The 19577-nt window shown below is 45.8% G+C and overlaps 1 protein-coding gene across 15 annotated transcripts in view; it reads left to right on the plus strand.

The window, feature by feature from the left end:
- Window positions 1-19577, plus strand: part of MYO1H (myosin IH) — a 147086-nt gene that overhangs the window by 89208 nt on the left and 38301 nt on the right. For 6 of the 15 annotated variants that reach the window (XM_045041915.1, XM_045041919.1, XM_045041914.1 and 3 more), the window contains 5 exons: window positions 10707-10868; window positions 13137-13252; window positions 14607-14805; window positions 15692-15772; window positions 18074-18253. In XM_045041915.1, coding sequence (XP_044897850.1) covers window positions 10743-10868; window positions 13137-13252; window positions 14607-14805; window positions 15692-15772; window positions 18074-18253 — 702 coding nt within the window. In that variant the 5' untranslated portion in view covers window positions 10707-10742. Of the gene's footprint in view, window positions 1-1601; window positions 1894-10706; window positions 10869-13136; window positions 13253-14606; window positions 14806-15691; window positions 15773-18073; window positions 18254-19577 lie in introns of those variants that run through there. The other 9 variants (XM_045041922.1, XM_045041927.1, XM_045041924.1 and 6 more) reach the window with 4 other exon arrangements.

Raw genomic sequence — 19577 nt, forward strand, 5'->3', positions numbered from 1 at the left:
GGCTCTGGGCTGATGGCTCAGAGCCTGGAGCCTGCTTCCGATTCTGTGTCTCCCTCTCTCTCTGCCCCTCCCCCGTTCATGCTCTCTCTCTGTCTCAAAAATAAATAAATGTTAATAAATAAATAAATAAATAAATAAATAAATAAATAAATAAAAATAAAATGAGAGCCGAAATGCCTGTTACCTCCTAAGTTCGTTGAAAGCTTTCAAGTGAATTTGTATATGAAAATACAAATCCAGTGCCTGATGCAAAATGTAACTCTGTGTAACTGTTCGTGGTCTGGCCACCCCCGCTGTGTAATAGCAATAGTAATGTATTCTATTTTTTTTAATGCTTATTTATTTATTTTAAAGGTGAGAGTGCACATACATGAGCAGGAGAGAGGCAGAGAGAAAGAGAGAGGGAGAGAGAATCCCAAGCAGGTTCCATGCTGTCAGCATGGAGCCCAAGGTGGGGCTCCAACTCACAAACTGTGAGATCACAGTGACCTGAGCTGAAATCAAGAGTTGGATGCGGGGCGCCTGGGTGGCTCAGTCGGTTGAGTGGCCGACTTCGGCTCAGGTCATGATCTCGCAGTCCGTGAGTTCAAGCCCCGCGTCGGGCTCTGTGCTGACCGCCTGGAGCCTGTTTCAGATTCTGTGTCTCCCTCTCTCTCTGACCCTCCCCCGTTCGTGTTTTGTCTCTCTCTCTCTCAAAAATAAATAAACGTTAAAAAAAAAAAAAAAAGAGTTGGATGCTTAACCCGTTGAGCTACTATGGTGCCTCTTTTCTATCTATTTTTTTTTAAAGTAAGTGCTACACCCAACGTGGGGATTGAACTCACAACCCCAAGATCAAGAGTCCATGCCGTCCCGACTGAGCCGGCCAGGCACCCCTGCAGTTAGTGTTTTCTGTTCAACTGAGGATGGTCTAGATGCTGACAGGCACCCAACCAGGGGCGAGGGTTCCAACGTTTCCACTTCCTCGCCAACCCTTGTTATTACCGGACAGTTGGATTGTGGCCATCCTGGTGGGCATGAAGTACCATCTCATTGCAGTTTCAACTTGCACTTTCCTCTTTCACCTTTTATTTAAAGTATTTTTAGGGGCGCCTGGGTGGCTCAGTCGGTTAAGCGGCCGACTTCGGCTCAGGTCACGATCTCACACTCCGTGAGTTCGAGCCCCACGTCGGGCTCTGTGCTGACAGCTCAGAGCCTGGAGCCTGTTTCAGATTCTGGGTCTCCCTCTCTCTGACCCTCCCCTGTTCATGCTCTGTCTCTCTCTGTCTCAAAAATAAATAAACGTTAAAAAAAAAATTAAAAATAAATAAATAAATAAAGTATTTTTTTTATCGGGCGCCTGGCTGGCTCAGTCGTTAAGCATCTGACTTTGGCTCAGGTCATGATCTCCTGGTCCATGAGCAGGGGCCCCACTTAGAGTAACCATGAGCCCCACTTCTGGTCTCTCTTCTCTCTCTCTCCCCCTCTGCCCCTCCTGGGACTCTTTCTGTCTGTCTGTCTGTCTGTCTGTCTCTCTCTCTCTCTCTCTCTCTCTCTCTCTCTCTGCCCTCCCTGACTCACGCTCTTTCTCTCTCTCTCAAAATAAACTTAAAAAAAAAAAAAGTGTTTCTCGTTCTTTGTTATCCTTCAAATGGGAAGTTAGGTCTAGGCCTGTGCTGCCTGTTGAGGTTAATTGGAATTAAAATTTCAGTCCCTTAGTCTCACTCATCGTATTTCAAGCGCTGACGGGCCGTGTGTGGCTGTCAGCTGCCGTAAGAGACAATGAAGTTCTAGAACATTATCGTCTCAGAAGGTTCTACTGGAGTGTTGACCTAGATGCTTGGCCAGACTCAGCTTTGCATGACATAAATCCCTTGAGATTTGCTTTATGGCCCGGGCTGTGGTCAACTTACTGTAAGTACCCTATGTGCTTGTGAAACAAAATGCATATTCTTCAATGGTGGGGTGCAATGTTCTATTTGTGCTAGTTAATTCTGTTTAGCTTTTCTGTGTCCTACTGATTTTTTTGCCATTGTTTTCTGTCAGTTTCTGAGAAGGGTTAGTTGAGATCTTTCTCTGTGCGACCATTTGAATAAACTGTAGTAGGTACATACGCACAGTGGGGTACTTGGCAACTTTAAAAAAAGGAACGAGGGATGTCGTTATTAACAGCTCTGAAGCGATCACCAGGAGACATGTCCCAGTGAAAGACAAGTTGGAAAAACAGAATATAGAATTTGCAAATACATGCCTAAGAAAGGAGGAAAACAACCGATAGGCGTTTGCTAATATTTAAGAAACAATTTTAGCATTGTAGTAACTTTTAGATGTTTTCCATGTTTTATTTTTGAGAGAGAGAGGACACAAGGGAGGGACAGAGAGACAGGGAGACACAGAATCCGAAGCAGGCTCCAGGCTCCGAACTGTCATCACAGAGCCCGATGTGGGGCTCGAACCCACGAGCTGTGAGATCATGATCTGAGCCGAAGTCGGACGCTAAGCCGGCTGAGCCACCCACGCACCCCAAATGTTTATTTATTTTTGAGAGAGAGAGACAGTGTGGTAGGGGGAAAGAGAGAAGGAGGGAGGCACAGAATCCGAAGCAGGCTCCAGGCTCCGAGCTGTCAGCACAGAGCCTGACGTGGGGCTCAAACCCACGAACCGTGAGATCATGACCTGAGCCGAAGTCGGACGCTTAACTGACTGAGTCACCCAGGCATCCCTAATAATTTTTAAATGGTCATTTACAGAAATAGAAAGGAATAGGGCTCAAGAGACAGGGGTAGGAGCTAGTTCTGTGAATATGCCTTATTTTGTTCTTTGGAACCATTAAAATGTTTACAGAATTATAGAGTAAAATAACATTGAAAAATTAATCTCCAAGTAAGGAATAAAATAAAGGAGATAAACCTAAGGGTGTATTTGATTGCTGGTAGAGCCACATAGAGATCAACTATTTCTTTTTCTTTTTTTTTTTTTTTTTTGAGATCAACTATTTCAAGGGGACTTAAAAACGCAGTGATGTGCCTATACAACCCCAGAAAAGTACACCCCCAAGACAAATAACTGAAAAACTTTCAGACCTTTTCCACTAATCACATTGGGGATAGTGTTGGCGTTCTTACTTTGGAACTACGTATTATGGAAAAAATCCCATGAATAATTGTGTCACTGAACGAGGATTTTGGATAAAAGAAAGGGGAAATAATATAAGAAAGGTTAGATTCCGTGCAAACCCCTTAGTTATGTATTTGAATTGAAATAATAAACTCCTCGTGCATTTTGAGAAACACTTTCTTGCTTCCTTTTGGATGGGACACAAGATCTGGTGTCCACTGTCATCACGCATATTCAACATAATACTGTTCTCGCCAGAGCAGTTGGGCAAGAAAAAGAAATAAAGGGCATCAGAGTTGGAAAGGCAGAAGTAAAATGGGCTCTATTTGCAGGTGGCATGATTTTGCCTATAGAAAATCCTGGGGGCTCCTGGGTGGCTCAGTCGGTTGGGCGTCCGACTTCAGCTCAGGTCATGATCTCCCGGTTCGTGGGTTCGAGCCCCGCGTCGGGCTCTGTGCTGACAGCTCGGAGCCTGGAGCCTGCTTCGGATTCTGTGTCTTCCTCTCTCTCTGCTCCTTCCCTGCTCACGCTCCGTGTGTCTCTCTCTCAAAAATAAACAAGCATTAAAAAAAAAAAAAAAAAAAGGAAAGAAAATCCTAAGACTCCACCAAAAAACTGTTCGATCTAATCAGTGAACCCTATAAAGTGTCAGGATACAAAATTGCCCTACAGAAATCAGTAGTATTTCTGTACATTATCAGTGAATTCTCTGGAAGGGAAATGGAGCAATCCCATAAAGAATACTTGCTCGGAGCACCCGGGTGGCTCAGTCTGTTAAGCGTCCAACTCTTGGTTTCGGCTCAGGTCACGATCTCCTGGGTCATGAGTTCGAGCCCTGCTTCAGGCTCTGTGCTGGCAGCAGCGAGCCCGATGTGGGGCCCAAGCTCATGAACTGCAAGATCATGACCTGAGCCAAAGTCAGACTCTCAACCAACTGAGCCACCCAGGCGCCCCTGTGTGTGAACACTTTTCATAATAAAAGCTATAACTACGTATATTTACAGGAAAAAAAAAAACCCTAAAGAAATTATGAAGTAAAGGAATAGTACGGGTTGGTACCCAGGTACAACTATGAATTTGAAGGAAGCACTTAAATATGGAAGCCTGGCGAACAGGATTCTAGGGGATAAACAGGGTTTTACCAACTCTCCTCTTGCCCTAGGGGTTCCCAGACTCTCTCCCACATGTCCATGGGTAACCTGGTGAGACTTTCCCCTTAAACAGAAAGGCTTTGTTTTCCTTAATTTTACATACGGAGGTTTTTTAGGACTTCCCTTGAAAAAAGTGTCCTGAAGCATAGACTTTCAAAAGCTACAACTCAAGGGCTTATCTTCTCCCCTTAAAAAAAAATTCCCCCTTGGGGCACCTGGGTGGCTCAGTCAGTTAAGCATCTGACTTCGGCTCAGGTCATGGTCTCACGGCCTGTGAATTTGAGCCCCGCATCGAGCTCTGTGCGGACGGCTCAGAGCCTGGAGCCTGCTTCCTATTCTGTGTCTCCCTCTCTCTCTGCCCCTCCCCTGCGCGCACTGTGTCCCCACCCCCACCCCCAAACATAAATAAACATCAAGAAAAAAATTTCCCTCTTGGGGTGCCTGGGTGGCTCAGTCGGTTAAGCATCTGATGACTTTGGCTTAGATCATGATCTCATGGTTTGAGTTCGAGCCCCACATTGGGCTCTCTGCTGTCAGTGTGGAGCCCGCCTCAGATCTTTCGTCTCCCTCTCTCTTTCTCTCTGCCTTTCTCTCCCTCCCCCCCTCCCCCAACTCTCACTCTCAAAAAGAAATAAACATTAAAAACAAAATTCCCTCTGCTCATCTTCCAAACCTTAGAGTTGTAGCCAGGACAGCTGGCTGAGTTTAACGTGCAAAAGCTGTGACTCACTTTCCAAGTGTTGTTCTCCCCGTGGAAAAAGCCCTTTTCTGCAGATATATGAGTCAGGATAAGCAGCCTTCAGCTACAGCAACAAACAGCCCCCAATTCTCCAAACTTGGCCGCAGCAGGAGTTTATTTCTTGCTTACGCAAAGGCTACTGTGCGTCTGGATGATTCATTAGAGCATCTCTCGCCACGTGATGACTCCAGGATCCGGGCCGTATCGATTTTGTGGCTCGTCCATTCCACAAGAAATTCCCAGTCACTGCAGCCTTGAAGGAGTCCGGATAGCCCAATGGAGGAGCTGGCACAGAGGTCACTTCTAGCCACAGTCTGTTGGTCCAAAATAGTCATGTGACTTAACTGCAGGGGGAAAGGTCGGGACGTGCATGGAATGTGTGTCAGGCATTTTGGTCTCTGTCACAGCATTTAGCCATCTTGATATACACTGTGCCTCCCTCCTCCCTTCCTTCCCCCCCTCCTCCCACTCACCCAGACACACACTGGGTCAAGTGCTAGGTTACATAGAAGGTGGTATGGTCAGGCCATCACTGATGATATGACGCTTCCAAAGTAATGGTCCTGGTGGGAGCGTCTCCTGAGTCTCCCGCCTGCGGACAAGTGAATTATCTGAACCACCCAAGACGAGGGGTGACTAGCTTTCTTTCGACTGGTGCCCCACCGGGCTATGCATGTGCAACAGACTTCACATAAAATTCCAAATTTCTGACTTTTCTTGAATGATCGGAAGGTCTGGCAACACAACGAGGCAAACGTTCACACCTGGAGTCAGCGGAGGCAAGCGGGGGTGGCCCGGTTTCGATGGCCATTCGTTCCCTAATCTAAGCAAGTCCCTATGACCCACCAGCTTGACTCAACCCTAGCACCTGCCCGGGTCCCTGCAGGCAGCACAGCTTGTGATCCCTAACCTGTGGGTTTGCGCAACAGCATCCTCTACAGAAGTTTTATCGCCCCAAAGATGTTCAGTCTTAGGTCTCCTAAAAACCTCTCTCTTGAATTTCTCCCCTCTTATTTGGTCCTTTCCGGATTTGATATTCTCTTCCTGATAAAATCTTTCGATCCTTTTCTTTTGGGTCAAAGCGGAACTACTTGAATTGCTTCATTCCCCCATCCCCTCTGCCCCGATTTTCATCCCTTTGACTGTTCCCGTCAGTCTTACCAGGACACTCACATTTTCTCTTGCCCTTTCAAGATATTTGGAAATGAGCTAGGTAAAAGGAACCCAGCCGTGGGAATTGAAAGATTGCAGCCAACAAAACTCCAGTCTGAAGTGGCCCTTGGCGAGTTAAAATCACTGTCCCATTCCTTAATCTTCGAGGTTTATGCAAAATCGGTTCGGGCTGCGAGTCCCAGAAAGCCCGAGGTACTGACTGCAGGGCTCACTCTTGTAAGCACACATCGATCGAAGGGGGATAAGAGAGCTTTGTAATTTCTGCACCCTCCGGTGTGGGGATCTGACGGCAGCGATATTTGTGGGCGTGGCTCCAGACATTTCAGACTCCAGCCCACTCCCAATTCAACAGGGGCTCGCTGACCACTAACCGGCGCACTTTTCACTTTGTTTTCTCGTTTCTGATAATTACTAATACAGTAATACTAACGGGGCTCGAAGGACGTGCTCCCAGAGCTGACATTGTGTCTGGCACCGTGCCAAGTCCTTTCCACGGTCTGTTCAAACCAACAACCTTGCCAAGTAGGTACAGTTATGTTTCCATTTTACAGACCTGAAGCAGAGGTCCTTGCAGAGCGAAAGAGACTTTCCCCGGAAGTGACAGAGACTGGATTTAAACCCCGGGGAAGGCTTGTGATCCAGGGTCCTTTACTGCCTCTCTTCTACACACAGACAACACACTTTTTTTTAAAAAAAGTGTTTACTTTGAGAGGGAGAGAGGAGAGAGAGCAGGGGAGCGGCAGAGAAAGGGAGACAGAATCTCAAGCACTCCAAGCTGTCAGCGCAGAGCCGGATGCGGGGCTCGAACCCACGAACTGTGAGATCACGACCTGAGCTGAAATCAAGAGTAGATGCTTACTCGACCGAGCCACCCAGGCGTCCCACAAATGCTTTAAACTGGGGATATTTGGAATCACCAGGATATTCTTTCACGATTCTTTTACAATCTAAATGCATTGTTTTCATCCTTGGAGAGCAGTGTTCTAGCCCCGTTTGACTAGGGTAGAGAGACACCTGGTGGCCATTCTGGTTTTTAAAACTTTCTATTCTGCAAAATTTCCAATGTGTACAAACAGATCAGTATAATAAACCCGCCCTATTCCCATCACCCAGCTTCAACAATTATTACCATTCTGTTTTTCTGTTTCCATGTAGGCCTTCACCCACTGTCCATCCCCTGCACACTTACTTTTTTTGTGGTTCTTTTTAAAAAAAAAATTTTTTTTTTAAACACTTGTTTTTGAGAGACAGAGAGAGACAGAGCATGAGCAGGGGAAGAGCAGAGAGAGAGGGAGACACAGAATCCGAAGCAGGCTCCAAGCTGTCAGCACAGAGCCTGATGCGGGGCTCGAACTCACAAACCACGAGTTCATGACCTGAGCCGAAGTCGGACGCCCAACCGACCGAGCCACCCAGGCCCCCCTGTGGTCCTTTTTTTAGAATAAAATTTACATATGTGGAAATCTACCAAATCTTAACAAGGTATCTTGGCAAACAGACACAGCCATGTAACACACAGCCCTATCAAGGCAGAGAATGTTTCCATCACTCCAAAAATGCCCTTTGCCAGACAATCCCCCTACCCAGGCAACAATTGTTCTGAGTTTTCACCGCAGATTAGTTTTGCTTCTAGAATTTCAGATAAATAGAATCATAGGGCATGCACTCTTTTGTGTCTGAGTTCTTTCACTCAGCACAATGCCGGTGAGAGTCCTCTGTGTCTTGCGTACCAGTTCTCTCTTTTATCGCTGTACCCTTCCTATTGTATAGATTCCACGTCCGCTCTCCGGTTGACGGAAATTTGGATTGTTTCCAGTTTGGGGCCATTATGAATAAAGTTGCTGTAAACCTTTATGTTGGAGTCTTTTTGTGGCTGTGTGTTTACACTTCTCCTATGTAAATACTTGGAAGGGGACTGGATCAAAGGGCGGAGGCTAACTTTATTAGAAACTGCCAGACCTTTTCCCAAAGTGATTCTATCGCTTCACATTCCTGCCAGCGATGCGGGAGCGGTCCATCTGTTCTGCGTCTCGCTCATGGTTGGTGCTGTCAGTCTTTTTCATTCGAGCTGCTCTGGGGCCATCTCGATGCAGTTCTGACTTGCATTTCCCTGATGACTAATGACGTTGAGCACTTTCCTATGCGCTCATTGACCATTCGTTTTGTCTGCCTTTGTGAAATGTCCGTTCAAGTCTTCTGCGCAATTTTTACGGGGTTTGATTTTTTGTTACCGAGTCATAAGAATCTTTTATCCTGGATGCAAATCCTTCGCAGGTATATGTTTTGTGAACACTTTCGGCCAGTCTGCGGCTTGCCTATTCGTTTTCTTAATGGTGTCTTCTGGGAGAAGTTTTTGATGAAGTCAAATGCCTTATTTTTTATAGTTCTTTCTTCCTTTGTCATAAGGAAATGTTACCTTCCTCTGGTTGCAGAGATATTCTCTTTCTGTTTTCTCCCATTAGCTTCACAGATTATGCATTTACAGTTAGGTCTCAGATTCATCTCAAGCTTTTATATATATAAATAAAATGTTATAAAATAATATGTCCAACATACAATATGTTTTTATAAATTTATATCTTTATATATTATGAGATAGGAATTGTTTGTATAGTTCATATATAATAAAAGTTTTCTTTATATAGTTCCATATGTAAGTTTATATAATATATAGATGAATTAAAAAGGTTTGTTTTTAATTAATTTTGAGAGAGAGCATGCAGGCAGGGGAGACAGGCAGAGGGGGAGAGAAAGAATCTCAAGTAGACTGCACTGTCAGCACAGAGCCCTACACAGGGCTTCATCCCATGAACCTGGGATCCCGACCTGAGCCAAAATCAAGCATTGGGCGCTCAACCGACTGAGCCACCCAGGTGTCCTGATACATAAAAAAAGTTTTATATAGAGTTTTGTATATATGTTTATATGTTATATAGATATGTGTCTTATATATAGTTTTATATATAAACGTATACTGTATAATATATAGATATATAGAAGTTTTACATATAGTTTTATACATACAAGTTAACATAATATATAGATATGTGGAAGTTTTACATATAGTTTTACACATATAAAAGTTTAATAGAAATGTATTAAAATATGAACATATATTTTATATGTATTACACTACATTATTTTATAATATATAAGTATATGTATCATGAAGTAGGGTTGAAATGGATTTACCTCATTACGATACCTAGCTATTCCTGTGCTATTAGTTGAAAAGATTTTCCCTTTTTGCACTGACTTGTTTTGGTACCTTTGTTAAAAATCAGTTGACACAGCGGGCTGATTACTCCCGGCGAAGATGCGTGAGTCCTCTAGCTTTGTTTTCCTTTGTCGAGACTGTTTCAGCTATTCCAGATCCTCTGTGTATCCAAAGGTGTCCGTTGTCAATTTCCTGTCCCATGCTCGGATTCATCCTTCAGGACCTGCCCTGTGATAACCGACCTCCTTGAGCGTTGCTCCTTGCATCCTGGTCACTAGAGGGCGCTGGAGGGATGCTGCACTAGCCAGAGGTTTCTCTTTCTGGCTCCCTTTGCTAGGTTTTGCCGCTGCTTTTCAGCGGCAGTCGCCTGCGCAGTGGTACATGGTGACCCATGCACTAACCGTGTGCCCAGAGCACAGTCCCTCAGCCCCCCAGTAGCCTGGGCTTGCTGATCACCTTGTGGCGATCCTCCCAACGCAGAGCTCACACGCTCCAGGCCACCACCTATGGCGGTGCCCCCCCACTCTCTCTCTGTACCCTCCAGTCTCCAGCCTCAGCTTGCCCCAGACCTGGAGAGCTGTTTCCCACAGCCCTCCTGACTCAGGCAGTGCTGCACCAGGCCCGCTGCCCAGCGCCGATCGGACTCCCTTTGCCCACCTGTGTCCCTCACGGACACTGTCTAGGGACAGTGGACCAGCTCTGCCCCCCTGGTATCCCGCCGAGATTCTCCACCTTCCAGTGAGCTGCGACGACTCCTTTTCCAGGGAGGTCTGAAGCCCAGCCTTGGAGAGAGGACCCTTCCGGGGTGTCCTGCCTTGAGTGTTCCTCTGTAGCAAGAAATTCCCATTGCAACCAAATTCCTCACTCATCTCAGAATTACACAGCAAGCTGAGGTAACTGATGCTTAGTAAGGGATGGTCAAGAAAGACTCTGGGGCCGGGCTGTCTAGGTTCATATCCTGACCGTGCCTTTTGGCAGAACTTGGACGTGCTTTATAGTGTCTCTGTCCTCAGTTTCCTCCTCTGTTAAATAGGCACAGCAATAGCATTTACTTCCTAGCCTCAGCACTAGGGCCAAAGAAAATAGAGGCCAAGTATTTAGCGTAGTACCTAGCAGTCACTGCTCGGTTGCCGTCAGCTGCTGCCGTTACCGTTACCGCTTTTATTACCATCCCCTTGTATCCCTAACCAGGTCGTAAACCCTTAACAAAGAGAGCCTAATGTGATCTCAGCGCTCCACTGTCCCCAGGGGATCTCGCTGTTTCCGTCTTCGACGAGCAATAGGGGCTGCAGAATAAGCGAGCTGCTGACGAATGTTCTGTTTGCCGCAGAAAGAAGAAGTGAGGAGGAAGCACATTCGTCTGCACATGGAAAGCACGCTGACCGCCCGGGACAAGGTCGGGGTGCAGGATTTTGTGCTGTTGGATGCCTACACCAGCGAATCGGCTTTTCTGGACAATCTTCGAAAGCGTTTCAGCGAGAACCTCATCTATGTAATGTCACCTGTTCCTCCGCTGTTTCCCTAGACTGGTGCTTCCCCTCCTGCCTGTCTTCACAGCCTTGAGGATAGGGAACACTATCTCTCCATTAGATCAGCCTTTAAAGAGAGGGGTGAAGGGACCACTGCCAGATGCACCCCAATCCTGGCTTCCAGTGACAAAGACCCAGCTTAAACGGGCGTAAGCCATAAGACAGAATCTATTGACCCTTGTCACTGTAGGGTCCAGAAATAGATCTAGGGTCTAGGGTGATGAGTCTTGAAGAGCCTCGAGGGCTCTTTCCCACCTCTCTGCTCGATTTTGCAAAGGTCTCTTTCTGGGGCGGACTCTATGCAAGGGGGCAAGGGGGCTGGGTAGCCGACAGCCGGATCAGGCTGATGTTGGTAGACAAGAGAGCAATTCCTCCCAGAGACACAGACATTGGTTGGCTCTGATTGGCCCATCTCGGGTCGTTGCTTACCTCTGAACCAATCCCCACAGCTGAAGTGAGGAATATTCTGATTGGCCAGGCTATTTACCCAGGCCCAGCCCAGGAGGTGAGGATTTAGGCCAGTGTGCACCTTACCGTTTGATGCGGGCTGCCAGCCGGAGAAGGTTCCTCAAAGGAATCTGCCGGAAGAAGGGGATCGAGATGCCAGACTGGCAAATATAAGAGATGTCCACCGCATCCCATGAATCTCCAAGGGTCGAGGTTGCCACACATGGCCGGACCTGTTCTTAGGTTTGTCTGGTTGCTTCTAGTGGTGGTCAGTTTTTATTAAGTTCCCCATTTCTCACCGCACCTTGATTTGATTGGTCAAATTTCAGGTAGATTGTTGTAGGGCAAACTCCACAGCGTCTCTGTGTGTTTTTAAACTTAATTAACTTTATTGAGATTTTATTAGCTGTTGCTAAGAGTGAATTAGACCATGAAAAGCGATCTAACGATATTTGCCTTGTAGCTGTTTTGTTTTTAATGGTGCCATGACTTAATCCGTATGTCGAAACCAAGGTTACCGGGAGAAATAAGCAATGGGAATTCTTAGAGTATATATTTTTGATTGAAGTAGATTTTATGTATAAGCCAAGGAGAAAGAGTGCGGTATGGAGAAATATAAGTGGGATGATAGGATCATCATGAATAAATCATTTCCGGTTTGAACAGATTTCAGAAACTACGTTCTACCCTGGAAGATTTCTACTGGTGGAAGCCGTGCACAATTTTAGACAAAATATGGTACTCTCATCTGTTCTAGTTCTCTGTTCGACTTTGTTCTAGAGGTTAGAAACATCCGTTAGAATGATTTTAGCCTAGGCATAAACTTGAGAACCTCCAATATCGAGGCTCTGGAATGAAACCCAGTAACAAACCCAGAATTTGAAAACTCCAGATGTATTTCCAGAGGAGCCCAGGCATGTCTTTGTTTTCTGTTTAAGAGGGTGAGAGCTTTGGTCATTCCTAAGTGTATTCCAAGAAGCGTTTACGTTAGTGGTTCTGTTACAATCACGAGTATGTGAGGAACTTGACCGGTAATAGAACGCAACATTGCAACCCAGGGAAATACGTGCCAGCAGGTGGGAATGTTGGCCCAGCTGGAGACAGCCGGGATGCCTATCTTCCCTGCTTTCACCCAATGGCCGGAGAGACCTCTCTGAAACATCAACGTGGGTCAGATTGTGGTGCTCTCTTCGTGAAGCTCTCCATTTTACATTTACAGTGTAAGGCAAGTATTACTTATCGGTAGGGAGAGCGGTGTCTCCACCACACGCTGCATTTGGAATAAACCCCCGGTTCTTCATGCCCTGGGGGATCCGAACTTGTTCCATCTCGGACTCCGCGTCTTAGCGTCTTCCGTTCCCCACTCCCTCGCTGACCTCCAGGGCAGCCAGCCTGCCGACCCTGGACCCCTCAGCCTGACCTGCCCTTTCCTGCCTACTTTTTTTTCGTCATTCAAGTTTCAGCTCGGAGTCACCTCCTTAAAGAAGACTTCCCCAAGCCCACGAGCTAAGGTGGCCTTCCTTGGTCACTCCCTCTCTCATTACCCTATGTGTACCTTTCTTACCATTCTAATTGAAGCATTCTGGAACCCTTGGGTTGGTTGTCTGCCCCTTCCCCCAGACATGTGCACACACGTGTAAGCTCCAGGACAGCAGGGACACCACCTGTCTTATTGTTTTATATCCCATGAAATGAACACATGGGGATCATAGCATGTGATGGTCTCTCACTGTAGCCCTTTGCACCCCACAATTCCTCACTAGTGCTTTGGTCCATTCTTCTAGACCTATATTGGGACTCTCCTTGTATCTGTGAATCCATACCAGGAGCTTGGAATCTACACTATGAGCCAGATGGAACTTTATCAAGGGGTCAATTTCTTTGAACTGCCACCACATGTGTAAGTAGTACATATGGGGGGTCATCAGTAGTATTTTTCTCTCTTCCTCTTTTTTCCTTTTCCCTCTCTCCCTCTTTCCTATCCATCCATTCATCCATTCACCCCATCCATCCATCCATCCATCCATCCATCCATCCATATCTTTGATGCATCCTCATTAGGTTCTGTACCTCACTTAAACTCCTGCCTTCTTGATAAATGTCTTTCAACACAATAGAAAGCATCAGATCCTTGTCAAGTCTCAGTTTAAATATCCCGAGAGGTGGAATCTTTTGTTAACTGTTAAGAGCTCTAAGAGCGTGGCTGGAGAGGGGTCTTTTCTGGGAAGAGGTTTGCTGTAGCGCCATCTACTGGTGTCTGAGTATCATGGCGGCAAAAGGAGCCTCCCATTAGTAGCGGTCCCGCAGATTCGTAGTTCAAGCAATTTCCTGTCTGATCTATATGTCACTATGGCGCCACTGAATTTCTCAGTTCTCCCTGGTTGACTTCTGGGCTAATATGTGGGCTGTCTCTCCATTTTTCTTGAGGACTTACCTGTTCACCTCCTGTAAGGCCTTTATAAACCTTTCTGAATCACTACCACTAGGGGGATCCAAATTAGCCGGCTTTCAAACTCGGCCACGTGGGAAGCTTATACTCTTGGGAGACTTTCACGCTTTGGTTTCTGATCTTGAAGGGAAAACCCTTGTACCAGTCTCACCTCTTGTCCTATAGATATCACAGAGCTTTTAAGATATTTTTGCTTTCCTGTCTCGGTACTCTTACTACGCTACATCTTGAAGGAAAGAGGAAACTTGGGATCTCGTTATAGCTATTAAGTGTTTAAAATATTTAGACAAGATGTTATTTCTACCTGCAGTTAATAGAATGTCTCTTGGGGATATATACAATTTAGTATCTGGCTTATTCTCATATGAAATGTTGATGGGGACGCCTTGGCAGCACAGTCGGTTGAGTATCTGGCTCATGATTTTGGCTCAGGTCGCGATCTCACGTTCACGGGTTCAAGCCCCCATGTCAGGCTTTGCAATGACAGGCTGGAGCCTGCTTGGGATTCTCTCCCTCCCTCTCTGCCCCTCCCTTGCTCACTCGCGGGCGCACGCGCTCTCTCTCAAAATAAATAAACTTTTAAAAAATGTCCACTGTTGCTCAACTTGTCCATTTTAACTCTGTTATCTGAGTTTTGATTTCTGGTGCATTTTATCTCCGATCAGTCAATGGGTCCTGGTGAGCGTTTGATATCTGAGCTCAGTGTCCTTGTACCACAGTCTGGATGTGGTTTCCCGGAGGCGGGGTTCTTGGTCCTTCTGCTGTGGTGGGCATGACACACAGCCCCTTCCTGCTCCTTCTCCAGCTATGCCATAGCCGACAACGCTTACCGCATGATGTGCTCTGAGCTAACTAACCACTTCATCCTCATTTCTGGAGAGAGCGGGGCAGGGAAAACGGAGGCCTCCAAGAAGATTCTCCAGTATTTTGCCATGACCTGCCCAATGACCGAGTCACTACAAATAGCCCGTGACAGACTGCTGCTCTCCAATCCAGTGCTGGAGGTAAGTGATCTTTGAGGACCTGTGGAGGGGGAGTTCTAGGGAGGTCAATTAGGTAAGAAGAATCTTCTGCCCGTGCAGGACAGTCCAAATGGGCAGATCGCCGTCTGGGAGTGAAGCAGAAAGGTCTCAAGGGAAATATTGTGCTTAAGGGCATAACCTTGAAGTCCGGCAAGCATGGACGCTAATCCCAGGGCAGCCACGCCTCAGCAAGCTTTAGCAAACCACTGCATATCCCAGATTCTGTTTCCCTATCTGTGGAATGGGTCTACTCATAGTTCCCACCTCCTAGGAGTTTCTGAGGATAAAACCAGATGAATGCATAAAAAGCACACAGCAGAATTAATAAGCACTAAAGTCGTGCTCTCTTATTAATATCTTTCTTATTTAATTGAAATTATTTGGATGATTATTGCAATTCACTGACTTGCTGTTTGATTTTGAACAAGCAATTCTGTGTTTTTGTCGCCCTTCATGTTAAAGGTATTTGTGGTTGAAGGAATTTTCCCCATAGACCTATGGGCTGAACAATTTACCTCTCTGATAGAAAAGAGGGTCTGGTAATGGGGGCCATGAACTCTGTCTTCTAGAACAGCAGGGGCCTAGGGGCCTCTATAGCTCTCCCTCGTCAGTCCTGGATTGGATGCTAGAGAGATCTTTTTGCCCTTTCCTCTCGCTCTACCCTCAGTATTTGGCATCAAATTCTCTGTCCTTCGTGGTTCCTTCGTAGAAGATAAAGTATGGCTTTAATCCCTGGCTCCCCCTCCCTCCCCCATTTTCATAATCGTGGCGTTTGGGGTTAGGAATCTGATGAGCTTGGTGAGCTTAAAAGACCAGGCGTGACAGTTTGGTTCAGCCTGTCCCTGTCTCCCTCGCTTTGTATTGCAAGGCTTTTGGAAATGCCAAAACACTCCGGAATGACAACTCCAGCAGATTTGGAAAATACATGGACATCCAGTTTGACCATAAGGTACACTGAAGTTCCTATTACTGGTTCACGGGGACCCCTTAGCCTGCCAGTGACAGAAACCCGACCCGAGGTCCCTTAAGGGAGAAAGGGCTCTATTGGCTCAAATAACTAACAACTCCAGGATTAGCGCCATTTTGGGAAATGCAAACAAAGACCGCAATGAGATACCATTGTATACTTTCTGGGTGAGCAAAAATTAAGAAGTCTGATCACACCAGCTATTGGTGAAGATGTGGATAATTAGGAACTTTTCCACATTGCCGGTGGGGCTCACCCTGGCGCGACCCACTTGGAAAACACCATTATTATCTTGTGAAGTTGAAATCACATCATCTAAGGCGGAGCCATTCCGCTCTTGGAGATTGGCAAGCCTGCCCCCAAGAGCCCTGCTCATGATGGTTAAAAGGTCTGGAAACAGTCAACACATCTGGAGAGGGCTGAGTGTCCATCGACAGGAGAATGGTTAAATGGTGGGATGTTCACCCAGTGAACGGTCATGTAACAGCAAGAGCAAGTGAATGAAGCTACACGTAACCTGGTCAAGTCTTAGGAAAGTCTGACGTGTCAGCCATTTCTTATAAAGCTTGAGAATAACCACATGGAAACGATGTACTGTGTGGGCGCGCATAATTATATGGCATGGGTTGGCAAATGTTTTTTGGATAGGGCCAGATAGTCAATATTTCAGACTCTGTGGACCATAGGGTGTCCGTCACAACCACTCAGCTCTGCTGCTGTGGCCTGGAGGCAACCGGAGACAGTGTATGATGAGTATTATTGTATGTTCACAGAATTTAAATGGGGCCCGTGCAAGTGGGAAGGGTCCACAGAGTTCTCAAGGACGTAGAACTCCAGGGGACAAACTATCCCTTAGACTGGAGGACAGTTGTTGCTTGAGGGTTGAGTGGAGTGATAACAGACTGGCTCAGGGTTTTCCAGAAGCCGGTACGTGGACATCTGGTGAAGTGCGCCCAGACTTTGAAAAAAAAAAATTGAATAGTTGTGTCTGTTTTTAAACTCCTTATTGAAATTCAACACATCTACTGAAAAGGAAGCAAGGCATGAGTCCAGTTTAATGAATTTTTACCTATCTGCCTGTGACAACTGGCACTCAGATCAAGATGTAACAATTTCTAGCACCTAGAAGATTGTCCTACCCTTCTCTGACAGTATCTGCCCTCCCAACTGTTACCAACTGTTCTTCCCTCTATAATCAGATTAATTTTGTGGGTTCTTGGGCCTCATGTATAGGAATTGTATGTCCTGTTTTTTGTCTGGCTCCCTTTAATCAACACTCTGTCAGATTCATTAATGTCACTCCATGTGGCAGTTGGACTTTTTTTTTTTTTTTTTTTTTTTTTTTTTTTGCTTATGTGACCTCATCATGATTTTTCTGTTCTCCTATTGATGGACAGTTGGGTTTCCAGTTTGGGGCTGTTGCAGATAGCGCTCTGAACATCCTTGCAACATGTCTTTGAGTAGATATTAGCATCCACTTATGTTGGGCACATACCCAGAGGTGGCATTGTTGGCTTCTTACCAGGAATGTTATGATAATTAACGATGGGTCCAGTTAACCAGCAGGGTTCTCTGAACCCTTGAAAGCATCTGGTATCGTCAGTCCTTTTAGGTTTGAGACGTTCTGGTGGAGTAGAGTGGTTTCCCAGTGTGATTTATGTTTGTATCTCCCTGATGATTAGTGAAGTCTTGATAACTGGCCAATTAAAAAGTTTGTGTTAAAGCCTTTTGCCCACTTTTAATTAGGCTGTTTTTCTCATGTTGATTTGCAGGAGTTCTATATATGTTCTGGAACCCAAATCCCTTACTGGATATATTCTTAAAAACAAAACAGTGTGATACACAAAGATATGTAAACAGGCCAGTAGACCGGAGTGGAGTCTACAAAGGCCTCCACATGTGATATGATTGCCTGGCTTATGACCAAAGCACCACTGTGATCCAATAGGGAAACGATTGCCTTTCCAATAAATGGTGCTGATCAATCTGAAATCCATGTGACTAAAAAGACCTTTGACCCTCTACCTCACTCCATACCCAAGAATTCAGTAGTGATCAACCACAGTCCTAAATGCGACTGGTAAAATGCTCACGCTTCTAGACAGAAGCATAGAGAATCCTTCTCATGACCTCAGGGTAGGCAAAAATATTTGTAAACAGAGCCCAGAAAACACTAAGCATAGAAGAAGAATCATTTGAATTCAGAATTTCTGTTCCTCAGAAGACACCAGTAAGAAGGCGGCTCACTTCTTGTCATTGGGCATTTTTTGTTCTGTTCTGAAGGGCATTCCCGTAGGCGGGCATATCATCAGTTACCTGATAGAAAAGTCTCGAGTCGTCTATCAAAACCAAGGCGAGAGGAACTTCCACATCTTCTACCAGCTGCTGGAGGGAGGCGAAGAGGAACTCCTTGCTTACCTTGGACTCGAGCGGGACCCCCAGCTGTATAAATACCTCTCACAGGTCAGAAGGACCAGTACCTGGCTGGGGCGCCCTTTGGTGGCAGGGATGAAGGGCGTTACTGGGGGCTTCTATGGGATGGCCAAGAACTTTCTCATTACCATTCTGGAGATATCCTATGGACTGGTTTCTTGCCACTTATCATAACCCCTTTGTCTATGCCTGACAGATCATCTTGGTAAAGTAACCAATCTCTAGGTGAGTGGTTCTCAGCCCTGGCTGAAATTAGAATCACCTGAGGGGATTTGTCAACACACACACACACACACACACGCACACGCACACAAAATCTAAAGATTCCAGTCTAATTGGTCTGAGATGGGACCTGGACATCAAGGCTGTGTTAAACACTCCCCTGTGATTCTGGATAATTAAGTGAATCCCCGGTGATTCCAATACACAGCAGAAGTGAGAACTACTGGTCTGGGTGTGATAGTAACTTGCTGCCCATCCGTGTCCACAACTTGTGCTGCTCCCTTCTGCTTCCCAGAACTAGTTTGGAAAAGACTCCCCCCGCCCCCCCACCTTGCCTCCCAGTCTGAGGGTTGTTAATTGTAAAATGAATGGACTTCCTTACAGAGAGAGTTTGGGCCATTCCTGTAAGCAACCCTGGGACCCAGTGTTGAAAGATGGACTTGGAGAATTTGACTCCCATCATTAGTTTTTCTGCAGCCAGGACTAGGGTTCTAGAAGGTCCAGATTGTATAGGATCTATCACTATTTGATGTCACTGGCACCTTTTATGCCCCAAGATTTTCGGATTTTTCTCTTCTTTGCTGGGTCTGGCTTTGAATGGAGGCCACTTGGCAGAGTGCACGTGGGGCCATCATTTGAGAAAGAGAACGAGGTCTTAGGAAGTGAATCTTGTAAAAGAAAGACCAGCATTTCATAGCCCTGGTGAAAGAGTAGACCTGACCGAAATGCATCTTGAAAAATGAGGCTAAATGATGAAAATCAAAGAATCCCAATCTCCTTTTGCAAATTTCGTACTAATTGTGAGAATGAAGACTAATTCGGATGTGATAAATATATATATATATATATATATTTTCCTTTTTGAGAACCGAATTCTCCCCATAAAGCTGTATGGTAGCCTCACATTTGGCTTCTCCCGGCATGAACAGAGAGGGTCAATTTATAAAAATATTTTAGACCTTGAATCCTTTTCCCAAGGGCTTCTCCTAACCCTTTGATAATTCAAATCATTCCCTTTTGGAATGTAGCTTGTCTTTTATCTTTGCAGATTTTTTTTTTTTTCTGGCCAGACCTTCAGACCATATGCCAGTATTATTTTGTTCAATTTTGTGTTGCCCCGTAACTTGGAGAA

This window comes from Felis catus, chromosome D3 (assembly GCF_018350175.1).
Source record: "Felis catus isolate Fca126 chromosome D3, F.catus_Fca126_mat1.0, whole genome shotgun sequence".
Taxonomy (NCBI): Eukaryota; Metazoa; Chordata; class Mammalia; order Carnivora; family Felidae; genus Felis; species Felis catus.